Below are 27,569 nucleotides of genomic sequence, written 5' to 3'. Positions count from 1 at the left end.
TGGACTCCAGTGTGGAGCTCAGGGGGGTTTCATTGCCACAGCTCTCCTATTGACTGACTGCCAAAATGTAGCTAGGAGTCCAGATTTTTCTCCCTGCTGAATGCTGTTAGGTTTCACTTGTCACATATTCCTATCCTACCTCTTCCCAAAAACAATCTGAGGTGGCTTCCGGTATGTTTGGTCCTCAGCAGGGCAACAGCACTTCTCTGCAGCACATGGCTCATTACATTAGGGCCCCAGGCCTTGGGGGCTGATGTCCCAACTCCTAGCCTGGCCCACGAGGCTCTCCCTGACCTGGGCCCTCATTGCCTCCCTCCTCCACTCCATGCTAGAGCCACGCAGACTGACTTGCAGTCCCCCGCTCTTGCTCACCTCCCAACCCCGACCCCCACGTGCCTCCTTCTCCTGGACTGCTGCCTTCCCCAACCACAAGCCCTTGGCCCAGGAAACTAGCTTCTCCTTCCGCTCATACATAACCTCCTCCAGGAATCCCTCACTAGGCTAGCTGCCTCTTCTGTGTATTTTCACAGCCCTGGGCAGCTTTGGAGTCCCTGGGTGCAAAGTGATAAGTGTTCCATGACTAACCAAGAGATCGGTGGTTCAAACCCACCTAGAGGCACCTTGGAAGAAAGGCCTGGCAATCTGCTTCTGAAAGATCACAGCCATGAAAACCCTATTCTACTCTGTGAGAGGTGGAGTCACCTGAGTTGGAACCGACTCTACAGAAACTGATTTGGTTGGGTTTTGGTTTTATATCTCACATGATAATCATCTGTTTCTAATCTGTCCCTCTTGCTACACATTAAGCTCCTTGGTGGCAGGGGTCATGCCTTGTGCAATTTATCTTTGCAGCCCAGATATCTGGCACATAGTAGGTGCCAAATAAATGTTGAATGAATGAATGATGGCAACCCAAGGACGTTTTGCCATTAACTTTTGGGAATGGGGTCTGGATCCTTGTGGGGATGGAAGATGACCAGATGGTCATATTAAAAAAAAGTCAAGGAGGATGCCCGAGATAAGAATCAAGACATTTATATTTCAAAGATGTACACTACACACATGAACTTACACACCCATGGACACATATACATATATACACACGTGTACGCTCATGTACACACACAGCTTTCTCTCAACACTCTGGGTCTAGGCGATGCCTGCCAGGATGCCTGTTATTCCACAGACAGCCTCTCCGGCTCCACGCTGTCCCAGCCAGAGCTCTTCTGAAGCTCTTGGAAGAAGAGCTGTTGCTGGAGGCTCCTCAGGTTCTCCAGGTCCTCGGGAGAGAGTTGCTCGGCTGACTTCCCCAGGTCCTGCTCTTCTTCCCCTTCCTCCATTTCTGTAAGTCCGTCGGGGGGCTGCGGGGAGCTCCTGGAGATATAGCCCTGGTCGGACTGCACCGACTGCCTCTGCTCCTCCTCGTAGGGCGTGTGGAGGTCTTTGAGGACCTCCTGGACCTGGCCGCTCAGACTTTGCTGGAAGAGTGACAACATCAAGCCTTCGAGCTGCCCCCTTACGTCATCTGGGAGGTGGTCGGGTGACTCCACCGGGGTGCTGCAGAGAGGTGATGCCTCCAGATCCACAGGGAGGAAGAGGACACTGTTCCGCTGTGGGCCAGGGGCCCCCAACAGGGGGCAGGCCTTGGCTTCCTCCACCACGGCTAGCCGGCTGGCTGCGCCGCTCCCGTCAGCAAGAGGCATGGGCAGCACTGCTTGTGCTGGTGGGACCCTCTCCACAGGGAGCACCACTGTCTGGAGACTCTGGGCTGCCAGCTCCCCCTGGTGCTGCAGCTGAGGTTCTAGCCTTGAGACTTCTTCTTCCTTGCCAATAATCAGATCTACCACCAGACAGCCCTCAGAGGCAGGCTCCCGCACCAGGGGCTTCTGCTTCACGATCCCTCCTCCTGATGGCAGCAGTGGCTCCTCGAACACCTCTTCATCGAGGGACGGCAGGTCCTGGTCATCAGCTAAGCAAAGGTTCTCGCGCTCAAACCAATCAGGGTACTGAGTTTGATGCTCCCGGAACCGCTCCATGGCTTTCTTGAGCTGCCAGCCGCTGGGGCTCTGCAGGTAGTTTTCCCCTGTGAGCTCCCCAACGCGGTGCATCCGGCCGGGTTCAAACATCTCCAGGTCCTGGATGCGGAAGTAAACCTCCTCAAATTTGTCCATGAGTGGGTATCTGGAAGTGATGTTGAAGAGGTCGGGGATATCATTCTCACCGCTGATGTCGCTGAAGTAGCAGACAATATAGGTGCCAAAGCAGGCTGGCTTCTTGAAGTCTGGTAGGATCATGTTCATGGCCGCCGTGAAAAGATCCCCGGCAGGCTTGCAGCGGTCACACCGCAAATGGATGACGGGCTCCTCCCAGCCGAGGATGGCCTGCCATTTGGCCCTTGTGCCTCGGGAGCATAGGACTATGATCTTGGAGTTGCTTTCCACCATTTCCTGCTTCTGGCGGCCCACCCAGGTCATGACCCCCACCTCAGAGATGACCTGTTCCTCCAGCAGGTCAAGGGCCACCTCGGTGCCACAGACGGTGAGCAGGAATTGGGCGAACTTTAGGACCACATCCACGTAGAGGGGATGGTCGGCTGAGTAGATGATCCAGACCTTCCGTGGCTTCAGGGGTGGAGGAGTCAGGTCAGCCATGAGCGGGACATCTGAGGGGAACAAGGGAAACCAAGACCACAGGTTTAGGTGTGTGTCTCTGCTGACCATCACACCCCCGGCCAGGGGTGGGTCCCTGCTGGCCAGCTCGGGGCGCGGGGAGCTGGGCGGGGGGAACCCAGGGCTTGGCTCCCTGGCTTAAGAAGTACAACTGAGGCCTTTTGGGATAAGTTAAATGTTGCCATTTCACCTTGTTTTGTCTGTCTGAAAAATCATTGTCTGGTGTCTTCTGGGAAAAAGAATCTTACATTCTTATCTGGCCTTTAGCCAGAAAAAAAAAAAAAGGCATGAAGGCCTGCTTATGGAATAGCTGTATCTGCTATACAGAGGACCTTGTTTCCCAAAAATATGGTACACTTATCTTCCTCTAAAGAGCCCTGGTGGCACAATGGTTAAGCGTTCGGCCGCTTACCGAAAGGTTGGCAGTTTGAACCCATCAGCAGCTCCATGGGAGAAAAGACCTGATGATCTGCTTCCGTAAAGATTACAGCCTTGGAAACCCGATGGGGCAGTTCTATTCTGTCCTATAGGGTGGCTAGAAGCTGGAAACGACTAGGTGGCACACAACAAGAACAATAACGTATCTTCCTTTCCTTGTCTAGCTGATTGAAAAGCTATCCCAGGCATGGCTATTTGACATGCCCTGAAACCCCTCTGTGTGGGGTATTAGAAGGAGGCTCCTCTAAAGGAGAAGTACCTGGAGGGATGTAGGAGTTAAACCCCAGAAGGTGACCTACCCATTTATCCTAAAAGAACTCTCCACCACTCCGTTAAAAACCAACATACACACAAGCCAGCCCACCCAAACCAAAGAAATACTTGCCAGTGTATTTGGTGTTATTGTCACATTTTTCATGAGACCCTGAAAGGGAAAGAAATACATAGGAGTCGCTTTTTTGAATGATAAGTAGGGACCCAGCTCACAGGGATGGGGGTCCTTTAACGAGGGTACTTCCCCACCCCTGACAAAGGGCACATGCTAAGGGATGCTTCTGGGCCTTAGTAGGGAGATGGTGCTGTGTAGTCGTTCAGGGACCCAGATGTGAATGCTGGTTCTGCCACCTCTAGCTGTGTGATCTGGGAAAGTTAATAACATCTCTCAAACTCAGTTTCTCTGTAAAATGGGTTTGTGAGAGGGATGAAATGAGCTCGTGTGTGTTGTACATGATTAATCATTGGGGTTACAGTTATTATTCTGTACTGACCCTAGCGGGACTGGCCAGACGGTGACCGGGGGCTCCTCCCTGGTCCCTCATTACAGGGCTGGGCCCCTGCCCCTCCACAGTTTGGCTACCCTCCCCTATCCACAGCAGACCCTCCACTTGAGGAGAGGCCTTTCCCCAGAAGTGTCCTTGCAGGAGACACAGTCTTACAACACTGATCTCCAGAAGGGGCCCCCACCAGGTCCACTTACAACATTTCCTCCTGGTTATTTCTGAGGTGAGGAAGGGAAACCAACATGTGGAGCAATTGTTTGCCTCAGAGATGCAATGAAATAGATCGCAGCACAGGAGGTAACTCCTCAGAGACACAGCAGCCTGAACGAAATCCCCTAATGCCCAAGTAAGACATTTAGAACCTTAATTTCAATCCCCACCCTTTGAGCCTTCTTCCAGAATTGTGTAAAGACACTCGTATAACTACTGAAGTTTCTCTCCTGTCCTTTCATTCACCCTATGGTGTGGAGTACTTCAGGAAAGGGTGCAAAAGCAGAAACGAACAAAAAGCTTCTCAGCTTGTAATGTACTGGCAGATGTGATCTTACTTGACCCTCCCAACAACCTTCTAAAGAAGGTCCAAAACCTGGTTTGGTGTTCTTCCCATCACACAATAGTCATTAATTAACCAGCTGTTCAGTACCTAGTCGTGACAAGCCTGTCATTTTTTAAGTGTGTAAAGAGCATCTCAGATAATAGAAGAAAACAGCCCGACGTCATGGAGTGGGCAGGGAAAGCCAATTCCCCTAACTGAAGACCCATGTTCTCCCCTGCTTAGAACTCAGCCAGCAGAAAGATGTAGGAGGGAGAGGAACTGATATTGATTAATAGCCACCAACAAGCACTTTTTTGGCTCGTTTAATTCTCACCACATCCCTGACAGGGAGGCATTATTATCCCATTTTATAGAAGAGAAAACTGAACATGAGGTTCGGTAAGTCACTTGTTTATGACTGCAAAGCTGTCATAGTGGGATCCATAGCTCTGTGTTCAGTTTAGAGCCTGAGCCTTGTCTTACTTGTGCTGTCCCTTGCTACTCTCCCTGAGTATGAGTCTGCGGGCTGCAGGAAGGGGTTGTTCAGGCTGCTCTTTTCATGTCCCTCACAAACGCCTTTTACAGAGGAAGAAAGTGAGTTTCAGAGACGTTAGTAACTTTTCCAGATCACACACCTAGTAATGACAGAACCAGGATTCACACTGGGGTCCCTGAACCTTTTTTTTTTTTGAGAAAAAATTTATTTTAGAAAATGGCAAAAAGTGCAAGTTCCTCTTCCATGTTCATTCCTCTTTAGCCACCCCAGCTCCTCAGAGGTGACCACTGTTAACGCTGTGTTGAATATCCCAGACTTTCCTACAAGCACAAGCAATAATTTAAAAATATGCAGTGGGGGCGGGTCACGTTATCATGTTATGAAAACTCTTCTACAGCATCCTTTCTCATTTTTGTTATCTTGGACAACTTCCTAATTGAGATTTACCCTGTTTAATTGATTCTAAGATACGCTTTCCCCTCCACATTTTAACATCTCTGAAATTGGAATGCTTCTTGTAATCAGTGGTGTCTTAAAACTGTTGTCTTGCTGGCTGATCATTTCTGATGCAAGGAGACTCTGCCCTAGCTCCTTCAACCTGTTGATTTTACTAATAGTAATTATAATAACAATAAATATAATTGTGGCTAACAGATATTGAGCAAACATGATGTGCCAGGATCTAGGATAAGAATTCACACGCATTATGTCATCAAATTCTCGCGACAGTTTACACAGGGGTGGATTACCCAGTAAGCAAGGTAAGCATAGGCTTGCTTGTGCTTACTTGCTAATCTGTAGTGACCAATTTCATACGGGTTTCATGAATGAAGTAACTCTGCCCAGGTCCTAAGTGGTGGAGCTGGTATTTGAGCCCAGTTGTGCCTGACTCCTGGTTTTGAGTTTGACAACTGAACTCAACGTGACACAAGAAAGGCAACATCTGCACTTAATGAGACTGAAGGGCTGAATAGTCGCCCTCTGACCACAGCCTTCCAAAGAAGGTCCAGCTGTGGGACTGGGGTGAGAAGAAGCAGAAAGGAGGCCATAGGAAGAAAGAGAGGAACAGAGGGGAAAGCCCTAGGACCCAGCCTCCCATGCTTCTGCTCCTTACCAGGCAGCCTCCAAGTCATGCAGACGATGAACAGGATCACAGAGCTCACCAGCAGGATGGCGACACCAGTGATGACCCCGTACGCCCACAGGGGCATGTAGTCTGTATGAGCAGAACAGTGTGAGAATTGCGGCTGGGCGGTCCTATTACTCCAGCCTCACAGTCACCTGGCCCCACTCCCCAGCCCCAGGCTCTGACCTCTCCAGCTTGTACCACAAGATGCTGATGCTCTCCTCCACTGGGCTGGTTAATTTTATGTGTCAACTTGGCTAGACTAGGGTTCCTAGTGGTTTTGCCAAACACTAGACTAGTTGCTGTTCCATAATGTAATCGAATGCAATGTAATGTAATCCCTTTCCATAATGTAATCAAATGTAATGTAATCAATCAGTTGAAAGGGGGGTTCCTTAAAGTGTGGTCTGCCGTCAGACCATAAATAGATATTTTTGAAGAACTTGCCCTCTCTCTTGACTCTGCACTCTTCCCATCACCTGACCTGTGCGTCTTGGGATGTGATCCTGCAGAAGTCTCATCCTGCTGCCTGACCTACAAATTTCAGACTTACCAGCCCTGCACAATCCTGTGAGCCAGCAGAAGTTTCCAGCTTGTCACCTAACCTACGGATTTTGGGCTTTTCTACCCCTACAATTGAGCGAGTCAATCCCTTGAAGTAAATCTTTCTTTCTCTTTCTCTCTCTCTCTGTTTCTCTAGAGAATAAGACACCCACTCCTGGGCTGGCCTCTCCGTTCAGCCTTGTGTGCTTGGCTCCTTGCGAGGTCCAGCCAGGGGCATGTCATGTGGCCCCTGGGGACTGTCCCCTGAGGGTCCCTGCAGCACTATGGGAAGAAGGTCTGGGCTTACCTGTAATCATGCCTGTAATGAGAACAAAGGGGAAAGAGTATTCTTAATTATTCATAGTCATCACAAAAACCACCCTGACATTCGCTGAGGGCCTGCTTATGCCCTTGGCCCGGCACCAAGCACTTGAGATATGGATTAAAGTTAAGGAAATCAGCCACAGGAAGCACCTTCTATGGTGCCACCGTAAAGGCCCATACTATACCTCAGCCCTTAATAACTCCAAGTTGAATTAAACTCTCCCTCACCCTTAAAACCAGGTCAGGATTCAGCTCAAGCTGCCAACCTTCATCCAACCTCATCTCCAAATATGTCCCAGGACAGCCATGCCCCTCCTACCCGGAATAGCTAGAACTTCTGGGCAGCTAATGTTCATGGTGTGTCTGATGCAGTCATTCTGACAGCTGTTGAAGAAAGGCTGGATCTGCGAGAGCAGAGAAAGCAGGGAAGAGAGGGACTTGAGATGCTGGGGGGACATGGGCTCCCCGCCTGGTGCTTTCCTGCCCGCAGAGACTATTGGAGGGTTATGGGCCCTGGGTTGCTACTCCACAGTCTCCACATAGCTGTTAGGTCCGATCTCCCATCTGGGAGGGGAGGTCAAAGGGCCCCTTCCCAGGTAAGGCTGGGAGAATAGGGCTGGAGAAAAGCTGAGCTGGTGCCTCACTAAGCAGTGGGTCCCATACAGTGCAGCGCTGGGCCCTTGGAGAGGGAACAAGTCCGTGAACTGCCCTCCTGCCCTCCCTCGTTCACCTAGCAGGAAGGCCCATGGGTCCACACACTCGCACGCCTGTCTATACCACACTCACTCACCTTCACTTGATGGCGGCAGCACCAATTAAAGCCATGTAGAGGGAGCGTGACATTGCACCGCTGGTGGAAATTCTCCTGTCTGGGCTTAAGAGAGAGGAGAGGACATAAGGCTGGTTCGGTAAGAACTTGCTAGAATACCGCTGTCTAGTACCCCTTTTATGAAGGCCAAAGGGAAAAATGTTTTTCTGGTCTCTCTGTTCCAGGAAAAAATACATTTCTCCAGGACAACTGGTTGGTTATTAACTCATGTACACATCTCATGATGGGTGTTTCCCTCTTTGCTTTGGCTGCTAGGAATCACAGAGACAAATCTGTGTTCACACCAGCAGCTGTATGGAATGGGACGGCATGCATTTTTTACACTAACCATATTCCTGGTTTCATTTTATTTCCTTATCTTTATTTTCCCTTTGTCTTGATTTCCACATTAATCTTTTAATCCTCAAATCCTTTTGGGGGATAAAGTAGAATAAACAGTAAAACAAGTGAACAGAGTAGAGTGTGGGGGAGAGGAGAACACACAGGGCTGGGGATGGGCAAGCCAGGGCATAAAGTAGAGGATCTATCAACCATAGATGAAAAGGAAAGAAAAAGGGCCAAGTGGCCCAAGATAAGTACTGACTAAGCGCAGTGCTAAGCTCTGAGTTTCTGGCAACATAGTTCTGTCAGGACCAGTAGAGGGGAGACTTGAAACTTGGAGAGGTGGTTTTGAGCTATGTGAGAGGGATTAAAAAGGTGGCAAGACATTACCGCGAGAACACGCTGTCTATGTTCAAAGCAGGTGAGGTTCTCCATGTGCGGAAAACTGTCCAGCAGGATCTGATACTCGGTGGATTCGTTCCACAGGGTGAAGCTCACCAGCAGCTGGTGGTTCTCCAGTTTCTCCACTGTGATGTTGGGATCCCACAGGCTGCCTGCCGAGGGCACAGACACAGAGCGGGAGTGAGGTCGTGTGTGTGTCTGTGCTCACAAGTAAAGCTGGGCTTGTGTACGTGCATATGTGTATGACTCTGTTCCCACACAAAGTTGGGTATACAGTGTGCATGTGTGTGTATTTGTGCTCCCAAGTAAAGCTGGATGTGTATGTGTGTCTGTGCTCCTAAGTAAAGTACTCCCCATTCCTCGGGCAGGGCTGGTCAGCAGCAGTTACCTAAGCTCACACATGGTGGGGTTATCTTCATCCTGGGGTCCTCGCAGCCTGCCAAACCAGAAAAAAGAGAAACCATTAAGTCTCTGCCTGGGAAGTTGAGTCTTCCAGACTTCCAGCACCAGGGACAACAAACTTTTTCCTTCTGGGAAGGCCTATTCAAAGATGACCCATTCAAAGCAAGTCCCAGGGCTGGACTGCTGCCAGTGGCCAGAGGTCCCATAAAAGTGGCGGCTGATCTGGTTCTCTCCAGGGTGAGCCTAGAGAGGCCTGGCCTCATTCCTTCTCTCTCAGGGAACCTTCCAGATTCAAGTGTATTCCTCCTGAGCTTGCTGGGGATGACCAAAGAGTCTTGGTCCACTCTAGTTCCTTCTCTCCTCACCTACAGCTATCATCAGTAGTTCCTAGTTCAGGAGGTTTGGCCTGGGCCCTGAGAACTTGCATTTCTAACAAGTTCCAGGTAATGTGTTGATGCTGCTGGTCCAGTGACCACATTGAGGACCACGCTTCATAGTTATCTTCTTCTTCCTCCTTCCCCAATTTCCTCAACTGCAATTTTATTACTTTGGTTTAAGAAGGTCACCACCATCATCCTCAATGAGCATTTCCTGAGCACCTTCTATATGCAAGGCAATCTGATAGGTTCTGGGGAGTATACAATTGGGTATAAGACCCAGACCCTGTCCTCAAGAGGGCTGGGGCTCCAGATGTAGCTGGTTTTGAACAATGGGAAATGGTGTAGGTTATGGGCAAGCACTGGGATTCAGGGGAGGTCAGAGGCACTGAAGGTACACACACATCAAGTGATGTTTTAGAAGATAAGCCTAGCCATATTCATTGGCAGGATGGAGTAGTTGGGAAAGGGGAGATGGTATTATACATGGGGTGGGTATCAGAGAAATGCAGGTAGGATTGAGGCCAAAAGTTAAGAGCAGGTTGATGGAGGCTGTGGCTAGGCTGGGAGCAGGGGTTACAACTCTTCCAAGAGTAGCTTGTCTTCCTGATATTTTCTGTGCAGGAAGCACAGAGGGAGGGACTCTGGGACCCATAAAATTCCTGGGGTCTTGGGCCACTATGCACTGTGAGAGCCAACAGGGAATGGTCTCTGCTTTCAAGGGGTAGAGATGTCAAACACACACCAAGAACTCCCAGTGCCTGGCGTGTGTTTGCCCTATGGGCACCACATGCTGACAAGGACAGCCATTGTCTAGCTGAGCAGGGAGGTGGATGTCTGAGCAGGCTGGCTTCTTCTCACATATCTGAGTGGTTCAGGTGGCTTGGGAGTATGCTCTCTTACCAGGCACAGAGAAGTTGCTGGACTGGTGGTTTGGGTCCCCATAGGGGTAGGGCTTGGGCAGGTGGTGAACGATCACCTCGTACTTCTCACCAGGCTCCACCTGAAAGTTGCTGAAGTTAAAACGCCACTGAAGAGAAGGGAAGAAGGGGAGGTTGGACAGGTCACGCACATGTCTCTCATCCATTGGTGCCCTAAGAGCCCCACCCCCACCTGCCCCTCAAAATCTGCCAAAAATAAAAATAACACAACAACAAAATGTATCTTTGTTCTTTGTTTCTTCTTGTCTTTCAAAACTATATTTAAAAAGCTAGATCTGGCCTCATCGGTAGACAGCAGTGTCATATGCAAAAGCATCTGGGGAGAGCTGAAATAGTACCCCCACCCTCACCAGCCCTCTCCAACTGCAGAACAGTGGGTCTGAGGGAGCTGTAGCCAGAGGACCTTGGGGCTATCGTAAGACCTGGCACACAAATGCAGTTAAAAACTATTTGTTAATAGACTCTTCCTCCTTAAATGGGAAAGCTAGGGACCTCTTGAGAATGTTCTGGAGCAGAAAAGCAGAGAGGGGGCCTATCAAGAAACCCGCTCACCCTTGGCCTACAGGCACTTTTATTATACAGATAAAGAGAATTTTTGCTGTTATTCTCAGGATGATGGAGATCCCAGATGTTGACTCCAACTCCCATTTAATTACCCTGGCAGAGGGGTCAGGTTGTTTTGCTTCTAAGTAGATCTGGGCACTTGGTCCTCACCATTAACAGTGCAATTAAGTTTTGGGGTCCTAATTAAACATGGGAAAGGGGATCGTATCTGTCTCTGCTGCCTGTGTTTCTGGGAGATCTGCAAATGGTCACTTGTTCTATACCAGTGGTTCTCAGAGTCACCGGGATGACTGTGAAATGCCAATTGCTGGCCCCCAGCCCCAGAGTTTCTGATTTAGTAGGCCTGGGTGGGGCTCAAGAATCTGCATTTCTAGCAAGTGGGCAGGGGGAGGATGCTGATGCTGCTGGTCCTGGGAAACACAATTTGAGAACCACTTGCTTTAAATTAACTAAAAGAGAATCAATGCTTTACCATCTGGCTGTGAGCAGCAAAATGAGATTAAACTGCTGTACTCTTTTGCTTGTGCCTCGCCCATAGCAGTTCTTTGCTCTGGACAAAGTTTTTCCTTCCCGGAGGCAAGCTCCAGCTGAATCCAAGTTACAAATAAAGATGGCAAGAGGTAAGACTGAGGAAGTCTTCCGATTAATTTTCTTTAAGAATGGTTAGGTAAGGCTGGAAGAACGAGGCTGGCGTGGGAGAACGCCATGGAATTTGTAGAAAACATCCTCAGGCTGCTCACAGCAGACATCTCCCTTCCCCAGGAGGCAGCCGTTGTGAATTCCTCAGACTCACAGCACCTCTGGTCTTCTTGGCTATAAATTTGGGCCCAAATCTGGGAACAAGAAGGCCGTGCTGGTGTCTTCAGGGAGCACAGTCTACTCAGGAACTGGGTTCTTACCCGCTTGGGATGATGCTCCAGTATAGAGAGGAACTCAAACTTGACGCACAGACGCTCATTGGTGTCCTGCTGCAGGACAGATAACTCCGCGCCCTTAAGGTAAAGGATGCTGGCTGAAGGTCAGAGGGAGGTGAGAAGACAGACAAACAGATGGAGATCAGCTAAGACAAACTGCCAAGCGTGGCACTTCCCTGCTGGTTATGCTCTAAGAAAATTTGCCTGTCTTATGTAATTCTCTACTTCCTGTTCCTTTTGGCTCACTCTTGGGCCTCAGTTATTAGCTTACTGCTTCACAGTTACTTCCCAGCTGGACAAGGACAAGGGATACTTTACACTGGGCTGGAAGCACAGGCTTTATATCTTTATGGCTAGAGGGTCGGCAATATGGCATGGGTGTCAAAAATGGCCACCCCCACCGTCGAAGGGGAGGTTGCAGTTGTCAGTGGTGAGTATACAGGCTGGGGACTTACAAACAGGACTTCCTCATGCCCTGTTCACAAATCTGGGGCTGGCTCTCGTTCACCCCAATGTCCTTCCAAATGTGTAATAAACCTCTCTACCACTGAAAAGGTTTGGGGGATGTTGTTTTAAAAAGTGCCAGCCCCTAAATTAAGGGAACAAGCAGGTTGGCAAATGTGTTGCCATTCTTCCAGTGAGCATTTGGTATTGTGGCACAAATGGTTAAGCACTGGGCTATTAATCCAAAGGCTGGCAGTTCGAACCCCCCCAGAGGTGCCTCAGAAGAAAGGCTTCTGAAAGGTCCCAGCCACGAAACCCCTATGGTGTGCGGTTCTACTCGGACGCACATGTGGGTCATCGTGAGTTGGCATCGGCTCGCCAGCAGCTTTTTTCCCCCCTCCCAGGGTGATGAAGATTTTGGGCTGAGGGAAGGCCTTTCATCAAGGATGGTGGGATGAGAAGGTATCGCTGTGGGTTAATATTTAAAACAATTAAGAAGTATTAATTGCATTAAAAGGAACCCTGGTGGCACAACAGTTAAGTACTTGTCTGCTAACTGAAAGGTTGGCAGTTCAAACCCATGCAGTGGCTCTGTGGGAGAAAGACCTGGCAATCTGCTCCCACAAAGATTACGGCCAAGAAAACCCTATGGGGCAGTTCTACTCTGTCACATGGATCGCTATGAGAAACCCGCTCGACAGCACACAACAACAACATAAATAAGTGATCCATTCAGCACTAAAGCTGGGCCATTGTGCTGGAAGCCCAATTCTGAATGTGGGGTCTACAGAGCAGGTGCAGGGCTGGAATCACCTGGAGATGGGTAGAAGCCCCCTGGGTCCCACTGACATTCCACTCACCATCTGTTTGCAATGTCCATTCGATGTGAACCACAGGGACTAGGTCTCCATCCCGGGTGTGGACAAAGCGCAGCTGGGTTTGGACATTTTTCGGGGATGAGGGAGTCAGGTTTTGAGGGTTGACCCAGCTGTCATCCAGGCACATACCTGGCAGTCAGGGAAAAGCTACAATCAGAGACTGTAGCCAAGCCCCTGAGAGGTCCCACTTAGACTTTAAATGGCTCAGGGGCTTGCAGCCTTCTCTCTTGTGACCCTCAGCCAGATCTTCTACCTCACCGTCCTCTCCCTTTTTTCTCACGCCTGGCTGGTGGTCACCACAAAGCTCGAAATCCACAGGGCATTTTAGGAGAGAAGATGAAGCAGACAACTTGGTTTTGAGATGAAGCAGTGGTTGGAGATGGGGGCACAGGAGGGATGGGGTAGTAATAAGAGCTGCTTTATTTTATTGGAAACCCTGGCGGCGTAGTAGGTAAGTGCTACGGCTGCTAACCAAGAGGCTGGCAGTTTGAATCCGCCAGGCGCTCCTTGGAAACTCTATCGGGCAGTTCTACTCTGTCCTATAGGGTTGCTATGAGTCAGAATCGACTCGATGGCAGTGGGTTAGTGGGGTCTATATTATTATTTCAGGGGTCTGTAATTGGTGAGCAGAGATACAAATTTGAAGTAGTTGCCTCCTTCTGGAATTAAAACACCAAACAAAAGCAGCACCACGGATGTCTCTCACTTTACAGCGACAAGCTGTGATAAATCAAACCACATTCTAGACTTGCTAGGCAGTACCCCAGAAGAGACTTTCACAATCCAAATGACAATTCGGTTTATTTCCTGACTTAACGCTAGGAAGCCCAGGTGCATACATCCCAGACACCAAGGGTGCTTCCTGCTGACGGTTATAACCCACATGCTCACCCTGAGGCGGCAGGCAGAGCTTCTGTCAGAGGCGAACGTTTTATTAAGAAAGCAACAACAAGAACAAAAAAGGGTGACTTACTATTCCTGACTCTGCAGTCCAGCCCCTGTGGAAAAAAAGGAGAAGGTAATTACAGCTCTGAAAGAACTTTAATTCACAAACAAGGCCCCAGAGGCTTCCCCTGGCTCATTTGCAAGAATTAAATTTAAACGGCCCTCCCTTCTCCCTTCTGGGGGCCGTTTTTAGGGGGAGCCATTTTCCGCTTACTCTGTTCTCATTCTGCACAAGTGAGAAGAAGCAGGATGAACCTGGGGCCAGCACTTTCTAGGCAACTGTATGGGCTGGATGGACCTTTACAACTTTAAAAGATACTGCGATGGTTGTCTTGGTGCTTCAGTAAAAAGTCCCTCACATTAAATCTCTGGAAGTTTCCAAATCTTGGATTTGGGTAACAGTGCTGCAAGAGCTGGGAAGGGGTGAGGGACAAAAATGACAGCCCCCGTTACAACTTCAGCTACACAAATTTCACAAAGCCCCCACAAACTCCACAGGAAAAATGTGCCAGACTCTGTCCTGGGTGATTTACTATATACAATGCCACTTAATCCTTCTAACACACTTACGATTGTTATCCTTAGCCTCATTTTACAGATGAGGAAACTGAAGCACAAATATTATATATATTACATTACTCCCCCTTTGGCGATACGTGTTAATTTTTGAACCCAGAGGAGATCTGGAGGGCCAAATTTAGAAGCCCCAATCTCAGACATGATTAGAGAAATGTAATCATTGGACTTACGTTTGGCCAGCTACTTTGTACCACCCCCCCCAACAGACACCCCAAAACCTGTGGTTGAGTTGTCTCATCATCACCTACCAGAGAAGTGACTTTAGGCAAGAGATCTAATAATGCCTGTTGTTGTGTGCCATTGAGTTGATTTTTGACTCACAGCGACCCCATGTGATAGAGCAGAACTGCCCCATAGGGTTTTCTAAGCTGTAATCTTTACAGGAGCAGATAGATCACCACATCTTTCTCCTATGGAACCAGTGGATGGTTTCATACTGCCAACCTTTTGTTAGAAGCTGAGCCTCCAGGGCTCAAGGGCTCCTGTCATTGGCTAGCTTCAATGTATTCAACTGTAAAATCAGGATGGTCATAATAAACTTCATGCTGTTGTTGAGAATTAAATGATAAAATATACATAAAGATCTTGAGGCAGGAGGTAGGCTGGCGGTGAGATGGTGTGCACACACGTGGGTGTGTGTGTGTGTGTTTAGGGAGCCTTTTACTTTTCACTTCTAACATATCTATGTTGCAAAAAATTCCAAACAATGCAAATGTATTCATGTATTAGTTATACAATCAAATGAAATAATACAGTGTTCCAACACTGTTAAACAGGCAGTGCGCTAGAAACCCTGAGGCTTATGATGAGGAGCTTTGTGGGCTGCCGTACCCACAGACCCCTTCATTGTCTGTTAAATGAGATAATGTTTGTCCCGTGTCTGGCACGTAACAGTGAGTTGTTAATTATGGCTCCCATTCTTTAGAGTTTGGCACGTAGTGAGTGCTCAACACATGGAAGCTATTACAGAAGGAGCCCTTGTGGCACAATGGTTAAGTGCTCAGCTGCTAACCAAAAGGTCAGCAGTTTGAACTTACCAACTGCTTCACTGGAGAAAGATGTGGCAGTCTGCTCCTGTAAAAATTTCAGCCTTGGAAACCCTATAGGGCAGTTCTACTCTGTCGTATAGGGTCACTGTTGGTTGGAATTGACTCAATGGTAATGCGCTTGATTTTATAACATAGTGTAGTATGGAGCCCTGGTGGTGCAATGGTTAAAAGCTGGGCTGCTAACCAAAGGGACAGCAGTTCAAATCTGCCAGGTGCTCCTTGGAAACCCTATGGGGCTGTTCTACTCTGTCTTGTAGGGTCGCTATGGGTCAGAACTGACTTGATGGCACATAACAATAACAGTAACGACAACATAGTACAGTACTAAAAAAAAAGTCAAACCTGTAGCCGTCGAGTTGATTCCAACTCATAGCAACCCTACAGGGCAGAGTAGTTCTCAACCACTGTGCCACCAGGGGTGTGGTGTGGTGTGGTGTGGTGTGGTGTGGTGTGGTGTAGTGTAGTGTAGTGTAGTAACAGTATAATATAGGTAACCTCTGCACATTCAGATTTGGCATGGCAACAAGGGAAGGGCCTAGGCAGAACTCAGGTTCAGGTGCTTCCAGTTATTACAACAGCCTAAATGGACCAAACACATCCTGTAGGGCAGACAGCTCATGGTGAAGTGGACCAGGAACACAATTTTAAGGACAAGAGAGTTTGGCATAGGTGTGTAAAATGGGAACCAGGGTCCACACCTTCCCGTGGACTTTTTCAGCAGCACTCTTCCCTTTCCCCCGCCCCCTTGCTCAGGAAGCTTCAGCTCTTCCTGCCTCTCTCTCAGAAAAAGGAGCCAGAGAGGTGGGGTTAAGCAATAGGAGGGAGAAAACACTATGTCACCGCGGTTCATTCACAAAGTGGATGAGTGGATAATGTACTCGAGAATGCTCCAGGATTGCCTCTGAGCATGCCATTTCATCTGTATCCTTCCTCTCTGAGGACCAGTTCATCAGCCCTTGGGGTCCAGGCTGAGCTGCCTCTTGCTTCCTCTACAGCTGCTGGTGATTCATTCCCACCCACTGGCCCTGGGGCTGGTATCACAGCCCTGCTAGGAGTTCCTCAGATCTGAGTGACAAAATCCAGCTCCTGCCTCTGCTCCCTCTAACAAATGTCACTCTCCAATTCCGGAACTGGAAGGAGACTAACTCCCCAAATCCTCTCATTTCTCCTTTCTCTTGAAGCTCCTAGGACTGTGGCATGGAGGATAAGAAACTGGTTTTTTCACTTTGAGATGGGGAGCTCTTCTAGAAAAGGCAAATAGAGACTCCAATTTGGGTAACTCCCTATATCCACTGGTAAAACCACAACCAAACCAGTTGCCGTCGAGTCAATTCTGACTCACGGTGACTCTATGTGTGTCAGAGTAGATCTGTGCTCCATAAGATTTTCAATGGCTAGATTTCCAGAAGTAGATTGCCAGACCTTTCCTTCAATGTGCCTCTGGGTGAACTTGAACTGTAGCTACTCAGAAAACATTGCAAAATGATGCCCATGATGAACGGCTCTTGCCTTCCTGCTGACCAAGAGGAAGTTGAAAGGAATTGGCTAACAATGGTGCTAATGGATATCCTCCTCTAATCCCTGTGTTTAATGGAAATAGCTTCACTATGTCGCCATTTTGTACTGTTTTTGGTGTTGGTTTTTAATAGTCATTATTATATGCAAATATTTCCCTTCTATTGGGTTGGGTTATTACTATTTTGCTTATAATTATTATTAAAAACAAGTTCTGAACCTTATCAAATACCTCTCCAGCATTTATTAACCTAACTTTGGAGGATTTTTCCTTTATCGATGTAATAAATTATGTTGATAGATTTTCTGATAATGGACAAATAATAAATCCTACTTAGTTATGGCCTATTTTTCTTTTGATATTCTACTAGATTAAATTTGCTAATATTTTATTTAGGATTTTTTTGTATCTATATTCACAAATGAGATTGGTCTATAGTTTGTTTTTACAAACCTATCAAACTTTGGAATTAAGCTATCCCATTTTATATGATAAACTCTCCCAATGTATTTATATGTTTGAAAATGATGGCAAGAGCATTGAAATACATGTGGACAGATATATACCAGGCCGTTAGCACACTGGTTACTGGGAGTAAAGGGATGGAAGCAGATGAGATGGGAAGGAAAATAAAGGAAAAAAAAAAAAAAGATTTACATGAAACAGAAAAATATGCATGTAAGTAAAAACATAGAATAAAAAATTCCACTAGAGGTCATTGTGCATTGACCAAAGTTACTTAAAAAGAAGTAACTTTTAAGAAAGAGTATGTGGGACATTATACATCTTACATATCTTTATTCTTTCCTCACAAGTTTTTTTATCTTTTGGCTGGGTATAAAAATGATCTTCTCCCCCTCCCAAAACCATACTAAGATTATAGAAAAAGGACACATTTTAATAAATTCTCAAAAACAAAGAGGCAACATAGTGGGTAACAGATATGAACAAAATTTTTAAAAGATAAAGTGGAAGGAGTGGTGGGTAACTTGCTTAGGAAAAGTGGAAGAACTTAAATCTAAATACTTCGGAGGGGAAATACTGACAAGAAAGAAGCCAAATGCTCATCAGAAGCCTTTCAAGAATCATGTCTTAATGGTATCAGGTATCTTGGAAAGTAGTATAAAGCTAGGGGTTGGAAAAGGGTAAGATTAAGTTAAAGTCTACATACAGAATGTTAGGAACCTTAGCCCAACAATGTTGTTCTCCTGCCCTGATCTCAGAATACTGGCAGCCAAGCCCAGAGACATGACCTCCAGATTTTGACATTTGAGAGTCACCCAAGAGACACGCCAGGCTGACCTCCTACAGTAAATTCCAATGATCAACAAGCCTTATCTATACATAGCACTCAATTTTTTAGATCCTTATTCTTAATACATTATCAGACAGTCAAGGAGTACCAGATATTCGAGAAGTGTTTCTTGTATGAAAAGTAGATCAAAACAAATGAAATTTTAAAACGTGCTCCTAGAGAAAACAAGACAATGCTGTCAACAGAAAAAAACTAAAGCAAACAAATAAAAACTGTAATAGTTCCAAAGAGATAATAGAAGACTCTGCATCCATAAGACAAGAGTAAGATACTGTGGGAAAATGAGCAGAGAATAAAAATGAACCCTGAAAATAAAAAAATTCAAGAGAACGGTTGGCTATAAAATTGAAATTTCTCTGAAAGTAGAACGAATATAGCAGAGAAAAAAAAAATGAATACTACAGAATTAACTCCAGAAATGCAAGACATGATTATTGGATTTCCAGAAAAAGATTATAGAGAAAATAGAGGGGAGGAAATTGTTTAAAAAAATAATAAGGAAACATTCTAGAACTGAAAAATACATATTTCCAAATTAAAAAAGGTCCACCGAATGTCCTGTACAACAAATGAAAGACTGAGCCCAAGATCCAATGTCACGAAATTTTTGGAATACCAGGAATAAAAAAATAAAATTAAAAAAAATCCTCAAAGTTTCCAGAGAGAAAAAAAAGGTAGTATTCAAAGAGATAGGAATCAGAATGCCATTGACTTTCTTAACACCTATACTGTGCTAGAAAGCAACAGAGCAATGCTTTCAAAATTCTGAGGGAAAATTATTTTCAACCTAGAATTTTTAAACCCAGCCAAATTATCAAAAAAGTATAAGGGTTGAATAAAGACAATTTCAGACATGTAAGACTTAAAGATACAGTAAAACTTGCAAAAGCTGGAACACTGGAAGGTGGAAACATGTCAGAGAAGGAAAACTCAAATAATTTCCACTAATAGAGAATGACAGAAAAGTGGTAAGACTCTCCCGGTCAAAGGTGGAAAACTTGTGAGACCTGGAAAAACAAGGCAGTCCCGTCGAGTTCTGGCTCTCACAGGTTTCACTATATACATATATATGTATACATACATACACACACGTATATATGTATACACACACACACAAATATATATATGCATACACATATATATCCCACGTAAAAAGAACCAAACAAACCAAAGCCTTTGCTGTGGAGTCGATTCCGACTTATAGCAACACTACAGGACAGAATAGAACAGCCCCATAGGGTTTGCAAGACTGTAAATCTTTACAGAGGCAGAATACCACATCTTTCTCCCTCAGAGTGGCTGGTAGGTTCGAACGGCTGACCTTTTGGGTAGCGGCCGAGCACTTAACCACTGCGCCACATACTCTTTCTTAAAAAGTTGCAGGAGGATGTACTCTAGCACAACAAGGGAGTTAACCCCCAGAGAAGAAGGCATGGGCTGGAGGACATGGGAGATCTAACATGGAACAGTGACAGGATGTCTAGCATGACAGTGGTGCCACAGGCCTAAGGAGTGATCAGACCAGGTCGGAACTGGAGAACAGAGGGCTCCAGGAGGGAGTTTTTGGGGGATGGGCTGGGGGGATGGGATTGATGGAATATCTGATGTTTGTCTAGGAAAAAAAATCATGGTATAACAAATCTGATAACAACAACAAAACAAACAAACTCGTTGCCATCCGACTCATAGCGACCCTGTAGGACAGAGTAGAACTGTCCCATAGGGCTTCCAAGGACCAGCCGGTGGATTCGAACTGCCGACCTTTTGGTTAGCAGCTGAGGTCTTAATCACTGTGCCACCAGGGCTCCTGAAACAAACAAACAAACAACAACAACAAAACCCAAAGACTAGTTACATGGAAAAGTAAGCAAGTGAAAGAAATTATTATTTCCAGGAGGGAAAAGAAATTGTACTGGAAAGGAAATATAATCAAAGTATACACACTTGCCTAGCAGTAAAGATCACTAAGTAAGATCACTATTGGTTTAACTAAAACTGTGATGTAGCTGTAACGGGAGGGTGGGGGAGAGAAAGCAGAAGGGAGGAGGGTAACGTAAGAAATTTAAACTTTTCATCTATTATAAGTCAGTAGATAACAATCTAAAACTGACAAATCAAGAAATAGCAGTGTAAGTACCTGGAAAAATACGGAGGGAAATGCCAGAAAAAATAACTAAAAGAATTACAAAGGGTTGCCTTTGGGGAGCAGATGTAGGAAGTGGAGAGTGGTGGGACAGAGGCCTGTTTTTTGTTTATTTGTATTAAACATTTTAGTACCACTTAAAAAAGATCAGCATGCATTACCTTGACAAAAATTAATTAAAAGATAGAATTTTATCTACGATGTTACTCCAAATAAATCAAAGAATTAAAAAGTGAGACAGACAAATGAAAACATTTTTGTTCAGGGGAAGGGACAGTAGACATTTTTTTCTTATAATTTAATTTTTATATAGAATTGACATGGTATTTAACATAATATTTTTTAATAATGTAAAAAAAAAAAAAAAGTATTCCAGGTCTCCTTTGGCTACTGCCAAGACAGAGCTCACTCTATTCCCCTCCAAAAAATCACCCTTAATTTCCCTCCTTCAAACTGTCCATTCTTCAAAATAGCAGGATCAGAATACTATTTCTAAGCTGTCTGCTTGGGAATGGCATCATGTTACGCATCCTACAGAAATCAGAGAGGGGGAGAAGGCTCATGACGATGGAGATGATGACAGCAGTTAATACCTAGTGAGTTCTTCTTTTGTTCAAGGCATTCATGCTAAGCACTTCATACACATATCTCATTTAATCTTTACAACAACCCTATGAGGTGAGTATCATTAGTCCATTTTTACTCAGGAAAAAACCAAGGTACAAAGAGGTCAGCTAAGTTGCCCAAGATCCCACAGAGCCTCTCTGAATAAAAAAGGTACACGTACGACAGGCAGGTCAATTTTCTCCATCCATAGGGGAAATGATTAAAAGGAAGAAATAAATGATTTTATCCAACTCTGCATATTCAATGAATGTTACTGAGTACCTGATAAGGGTAAATGGGCTTTGAAGCTGCATAGGTCTGGTCTGAAACCCTGGTGGTGTAGTGGTTAAGAGTTTGGCTGCTAACCAAAAGATTGGCAGTTCGAATCCACCAGGTGCTCCTTGGAAGCCCTATGGAGCAGTTCTACTCCATCTTATAGGGTTGCTGAGTTGGATATGACTTGACGGCAACAAATTTGGTTTGATTTCTTTACTAGTGGTGTGGCCTTGGACCAGTCACTTCATCTCTAACAGGTTAACAATGCCTACCTTACAGGGTTGTTGTGAGGACTGAAAAAAGGTATATACAATAAACACCTGACACAGTGCCTGGCACAAAGTTACAAGTAAATATCAGTATCTTTGGCCTCCCAACCCCACACTGTACCTGATCAGACAGGCAATTTCACATATATAGCGTATCATTCGCTCTCCCTGTGAGCTGAGATGACCCTGTGAGCTGAGGGTCATCTCCTTTCACGAATGAGGACATAGGCTCATAACAGCGGAGTGACTGGCCCAGGGCTGGAAAGCAGGTGAGAGGTAAAGTTGGCAGGTCTTCTGACTCAGCCAAGTGTCCCCTCCCCTGCATGGCACTGCTTCTGCTTCTGTTTGCTGGATGTTATGATGACAGCAGTAAGCCTGATAATGAAAGCAGTGAGCGATCAGGGTAAGAGGTTGGTATGATGCCCACCAAAAAACCAAAACTGTTGCCATCGAGTCGATTCTGACTCTTGGTGACCTCATGTGTTCCAGAGTAGAACTGCTCCATAACGGTTTCTTGGCTGTACTCCTTACAGGGAAACCCTGGCAGCATTGTGGTTAAGAGCTATGGCTGCTAACCAAAAGGCTGGCAGTTTGAATCCACCAGGCGCTCCTTGGAAACTCTATGGGGCAGTTCTAATCTGTCCTATAGGGTCGCTATGAGTTGGAATCGACTCGATGGCAACGGGTTTGGTTTTTTGGTTTGAAACCTTTACAGAAGCAGATCTCCAGGCCCTTCTTCTGCAGCATTCCTGGGTGAGTCTGAACTGCTAACCTTTCGGTTAGTAGCCGATTGCAAACTGCTTGTGTGCCCAGGTGGCGCAGTGGTTAAAGCACTGGATTGCTATCCATAGGTGTTGGCAGTTTGAAACCACCAGCTGCTCCGTGGGAGAAAAATGTGGCAGTCTGCTTGCATAGAGATTTACAGCCTTGGAAACCCTATGGGGTCGCTATGAGTTGGAATAGACTTGATGGCAGTGGGTGTTTTTGGGTTTTTACTGCCAGCAGCGATCCCCGCCCTGCCTGCCTGGCAAGAGTGGTCACCAACCACAACTTTTTACCCACTGGAAGAATGGCCCAGCTGAAAGTAGCTCTGGCAACCAGAAGATAAAAGGGTTAAACCAAACGGCTATTCTGCCACAAGTCAAAACCACAAGTGCCCAGGAAGAAAAGAATTTGTAATAGTATATATATATCCTGTCTATAAAATTGTGTGTTAACATTCAAATTGACCACTCCAAGTCACTGTCTTTCCTTCCTGGGCTTTCCTCCAGGCTAGCAGTCATGGGACACCTGAAAAAAAGCTCAGGCTGGGGGGACGGCTGACCAAACGGCCGCCCAGGGAAATGCAGTTACTTAGGGCCTCTCCAGTATTGATTTCTGTGCGGGAAACCAGAGGCATCTGGGTTTTGAGGTGCTAAGCCTGGGCAGCCAGGAACAGCTCTATGTCTGGTCTCAATTTTTCACTGCCTTTCAAGCAGAGACAATTATTCATTCATTCACTCATCCATTCACTCATTTGTTTCCATTCAACAAATATTTAACAGCTACCCACATCTTGTGCTTATGGCCCTGGGCCAGGAGCAGAACAGGCATTTGGAGGCCTCCTTTCTGTCTCAGCCGAGACTCACCAAGGGCTAAATCCTGCTGGGCTTTGGGGGTCACCACCACCAGCTGCCATGGAATGGACTCTGATTCACAGTAATCCACGTGAGTCAGAGTTGCCATGAATTGGAGTCAACTCCAGGGCAACTGGTTTTTGGAGTCCCTGGGTGGTGCAAATTATTAACCACTGGACTACTAACCTAAGGGTTGGTGGTTCAAATCCACCCAGAGGCACTTGGGAAGACAAACCTGGTGATCTGCTTCTGAAAGGCTACATGGCCTTGAAAACCCTATGGAGCAGTTCTACTTTGCAAACATGGGGTTGCCATGAGTCAGAATTGACTTCACGGCAACAAACAACGACCTCACTTTCTAGCCTCTTTTCTCACTTTCCTGCCACACAGATCCTCTACTTCAAACACACACTTTATTTACCCTGTCCCACTCGACGGCCTTGGTTCAGGCCCTACCCACTGCCTGGAACGCTCCCCTCAACCTCTGTCTTCCAGGCTCCCACCCAACCTCCTTACGGCACCCAAATGTCTTTTCTTCCACGACGAACACCCCAGCTGGAAGAAATTTCTCTTTTCCCTGGAATTTTGTACACTCATTCATTGTACAAAGAGCACTTGCTAGAGGGAGTTACCTAACTTCAAGCCTGATTTCCCCTACTAGATGATTTAAGACCCTGGACATTAGAAACCAAGGCATATTTCTTTATAGTCTCAGTTCCTAGCACAGTACCTTGCATTTTGCATGCACGTGATAAATGACCATCCAAAAACCAACACCAAATCCTGGATGTCAGAATACTTTTCTACAAAGTCTGTAGGAAAGGTCTGCTAAGCATATGTCTCCCTGCTTTGCCTAACAGTAAGAGTCACAAGGACATTTCCCAACATCATTCACATTAAAAAAAAAAAAAAAAATCTGCTAAATGCTCACTCACCCTCCATTCTCTTTTGGTAAATCCTCCACAACGTTAGAGAAGGAGAAATAGTCCTTCGATTGTTTCACATCCTCTGAGTCAGACACTGACCATTATTCCTAAGAGGGCTGAGAAACACTAGAGAACGTGGAGGAAAAGGAGCCTGGCGGGGGAGCACAGTGTTTGCTTTTCCTTTCTTAAAACCGCGCTCAGCTGCAATACAAGGCCGCTAGCCGACAGGTGGGTGTGCCGCTTTCTGTGGACAGAAAGATCTCAGACAGATCTCTCCCACAGCACACTGTTCCCAGACCCGGTGGTGGTGGTGGGGAGGGTGAGGGGTGTGTGTCTTAAGAATCATTTGCCCCAACCGCAGCGCTCTGACCCTCTGACGAGATGTCGCCGAGGTGTCACCGATGGCAGGAGGGGTCCAAGTCCGCCTGCCGCCATTCAGCCGGCCTCCGCTCAACCTAAAAGGTTACATGTCACTTATCACTGCTCTCGGTTCCTAGGCCCGGTGAGCCACCTCAGCTAGTCCGCTCCGCCCTGCCACCGCGGGGTCTCGCCGGGGGAGCCAGGCTGAGATCGGTCGGGGCCCCCACCTTCAGCTCAGCCGTCCTCTAATCCGGCTGCTGTGGGCTTGCCCGGTTGCTTTGGCACGAATGAGAACAACAACTAGAAGGCACGCTCCCGAGGTCCGGATGGGCCTCCGTGGCCCGCCTGGGCCAAGGAAGAGGGCTTTTAGGGCGCACCTTGTGGCGGCCAGCCGGGTCCTGTCCTGGCTCCTCCGAAAGCCTTCCCCGCCACAACTCTATTCCAATCGGCCCTGCCCACCCGGCCTACTTCCCCAAGCTCTGGGGCCCCCGTTGAGGTGTCGCTCCCCGCCTCCCGCCTGGGACGCCGGTTCGTGTTGTGCAACACGTGCCGCGCGATCTTTTTTTTCTCAAACTTCCTCTTCTCCCGGGTCCACACCGCATTTCTCACCACTCCCAGCGCCCGCCCCAGTGCTCCCGGATCTTCGCGCCCAAGCCTCTGATCCCCTTAAAGCCCCCAAGCGGAGACTTCCTGCTCACAAGCCCCGGGCGCTCAGCCCCCGTCCGGCTGGCTGCCCGCGCCCCAGCCCTCGCGGCGGCAGCATCCTCCGGGCCGCTGCGCCTCCGGGGACGCGTCGGGGTCTCACCGGCTGGGAGCAGTCTGGCTTCGGATAGTCCAAGAGCCGCAGGGAGAAGCGACCCAGGGCGGACACCGTCTGGAGCAATAGCAACAGCCCCAGCGGGGTTCCCAGGAAGACCGGTGGTACGCAACGCTGGGCCCCCATGGCCCCGGCACTGTCGCGGAGGGCGCGCGGCCCGGGACGGGGGGCTTAGCGTGGGAACGTCCCGGAACTTTCCTTCGGCTGGAAGTCTTGACTCCACTCTGCTCAGCCTGCTTCCGGCTTTCAGCCCCGGCTCAGGGGACGGGCCGGGCCGAAGGGGAGGGGTTTGGGCTGGGGACCAGTCCCTTCTCTGGTCCCTCCTCCGCTGGTGCGTCCCAGGTGCGCGCTCCTCCCCGCGCTCCTCCAGCACGCGGGGTCGTTTCTTTGCCATCCCGCCCGCAGCTCGAATTCAGCGGAGCGAGCTGTCAGCTTATTCTCAAGCCTTAGCCGGGTCTCAAATTTGTTACCTGCTCTTACCGTCAAGCCGTAACGCTTCGTTTTTAATTATTTTTCCTCCTTTTGCTCTCGCCCTTGTTTACACTTCTCTTCCTTTTCTCCTTGGTCATTTGACCTCAAGCCTCAACAGGAGACTCAAAGGACGTCCATTTTTTTAAGCCCCTCTTTATGCGTCCCCCGCCCCATTCAGCTGTCTTGTTCTGATTTTTCTGCCCTTTCTTTCGCTTTCTCAAGGCAGGAACAACTCCAGGCTCTGGGAACAGTCATTTCTTTGCTGGGTTCTGGGAGAGGATATAGGAGCAGCCATTTCCCAGACTCTGGCTCGAACCTTTAGAGACTGAACCTTTAGGGGGCAGGGACTTGATCTCGTACCACTCTGTGTCCCCACAGCGCCCAACAATGTCGTATATTCCAAGGGGCTGACTCTTTGTCTGCCGAAGGACTGTCATCATCTTCTTACATCAATTAGCCCCAGTCCTATGGAGTCATCCTTTAGAACCTGTGTTGTCTGCATCCTCTCCTCTCCGGATCCTTTAAGACCATCCCAAGGGAAGCACGCGGTTCCCTGTCCTGGGTTCCTGCCACTCCTTCCTAGTCTGGAGCCAGCTTTGTCCTTCCTTACTTTATCCTACATGCTCCTGCCACATCTGCCCACTGAATATTGAACTTTTCATCCTCTTTCTCCCTGCATCCTAAACCCACAAACGTCCGATTTCATTTCATATCTAGTCAAGTATAAACACTTCTGGCTGCCTTTTGCCCAACTGACCCACAGAATGGAGAGAAACAATCAAAGAAAACAAGCCACAAAGTTTTAGGATGTTTTGTTACGCAGCAAAAGCTAACTGATACACAAACTGAACTCCTTATTTTGGTGGGTCTTTTCAAGCCAAAGTTTTTTTCTTTGAAACGATCCACCTATTTTTTAAACATAAATCTCTTTCACAACTTTTGTGCTTCTGGTTTGAATTGATGAGGTAATGAAAACCTCTATGCAGATAGTAATTAATTACTGCTTGATGGAATGCCACACCTTTCTAACGTTTTATTTTCTCTTTCTTGTCAACTGCCATTCTAAATTCATTTTAGGTATGTCTCCCCTGGCCAATGAGCCAATTACCCTTCTAAATATAAATTCTGATCTTTTTAAACAAATGCATTTAATAATTTGTTTATATACCAACGAAGCCAATGCAATATAATTAATATTAACACTAAGGTGATAAAAAGGATAAAATTATTATCATTAATATATCCTACATAATCCTTTTTATGAGTAGAAATTGTCTTTTAGTACACTTTATGTTTTTTTCTCTTTGGAATTCTAGTACACTTTATTTTCTTTTCTCTTTGGAATTCTATTACAGGCTCATGATTTTTCTCAGACTTGTTGCAGTGAAATGCAAAGCTTATTTCCTTTTTATTTTTCAAATTGTAACATCTTGATCGGTGGAAGATTCTTTAAGCTGGCTATTGCTGTCTCGGTGTGACCGCAGATATTCTGAACATATTTTGCTTTCTGGGAGTAAGATGTAAGAGGCCTCAATGTGTGGTACTAGCTACTTTTCACCAAACTTTGGTTCTATTAGTGGTATATTAGAAACTCCATTCAGGATTATAGGGATGCAAATCAAATTGTTCCATATGAGTCTGAAATTGTTGCCTCTGCTGCAGATCATTTTTGGCCACAGAGCTAAAAAAGTTATGCTTT

At 46.9% G+C, this 27,569-nt stretch overlaps 2 protein-coding genes across 6 annotated transcripts in view; one reads left to right on the top strand and one right to left on the bottom strand.

The window, feature by feature from the left end:
* Positions 1-1,019: 1,019 nt before the first annotated feature.
* Positions 1,020-25,633, bottom strand: IL17RA (interleukin 17 receptor A). Its single transcript, XM_064284792.1, has 12 exons — positions 25,388-25,633; positions 13,956-13,980; positions 12,965-13,111; positions 11,646-11,758; positions 10,145-10,271; positions 8,851-8,898; positions 8,451-8,614; positions 7,701-7,784; positions 7,230-7,314; positions 6,032-6,133; positions 3,493-3,531; positions 1,020-2,662 (listed from the first exon to the last, which is right to left on the bottom strand). Exons 1-12 carry the CDS (start codon positions 25,523-25,525, stop codon positions 1,176-1,178), a joined length of 2,559 nt encoding a protein of 852 aa, XP_064140862.1. The 5' UTR covers positions 25,526-25,633; the 3' UTR covers positions 1,020-1,175.
* Positions 24,277-27,569, top strand: part of LOC111750858 (uncharacterized) — a 43,462-nt gene continuing 40,169 nt past the window's right edge. For 2 of the 5 annotated variants that reach the window (XM_064284788.1, XM_064284787.1), the window contains exon 1: positions 24,278-25,503. The gene's annotated coding sequence lies outside the window, so the exon portion shown is untranslated. Of the gene's footprint in view, positions 25,504-27,569 lie in introns of all 5 variants that reach the window. The other 3 variants (XM_064284786.1, XM_023548980.2, XM_064284789.1) reach the window with 2 other exon arrangements.

This window comes from Loxodonta africana, chromosome 4 (assembly GCF_030014295.1).
Source record: "Loxodonta africana isolate mLoxAfr1 chromosome 4, mLoxAfr1.hap2, whole genome shotgun sequence".
Taxonomy (NCBI): domain Eukaryota; kingdom Metazoa; phylum Chordata; class Mammalia; order Proboscidea; family Elephantidae; genus Loxodonta; species Loxodonta africana.
The sequence above is the reverse complement of the archived record's forward strand: the minus strand, read 5'-3'. Positions and strand labels throughout refer to the sequence as shown.

Excerpts from the sequence above, each read along its gene's own strand:
- IL17RA (XM_064284792.1), bottom strand. The coding sequence starts at position 25,525 with ATGGGGGCCCAGCGTTGCGTACCACCGGTCTTCCTGGGAACCCCGCTG. Across the intron at positions 7,785-8,450 it reads ATAGACAGCGTGTTCTCGCG|CCCAGACAGGAGAATTTCCA; the intron begins GTAATGTCTTGC and ends CTCTCTCTTAAG. Across the intron at positions 7,315-7,700 it reads GCTGCCGCCATCAAGTGAAG|ATCCAGCCTTTCTTCAACAG; the intron begins GTGAGTGAGTGT and ends CTGCTCTCGCAG.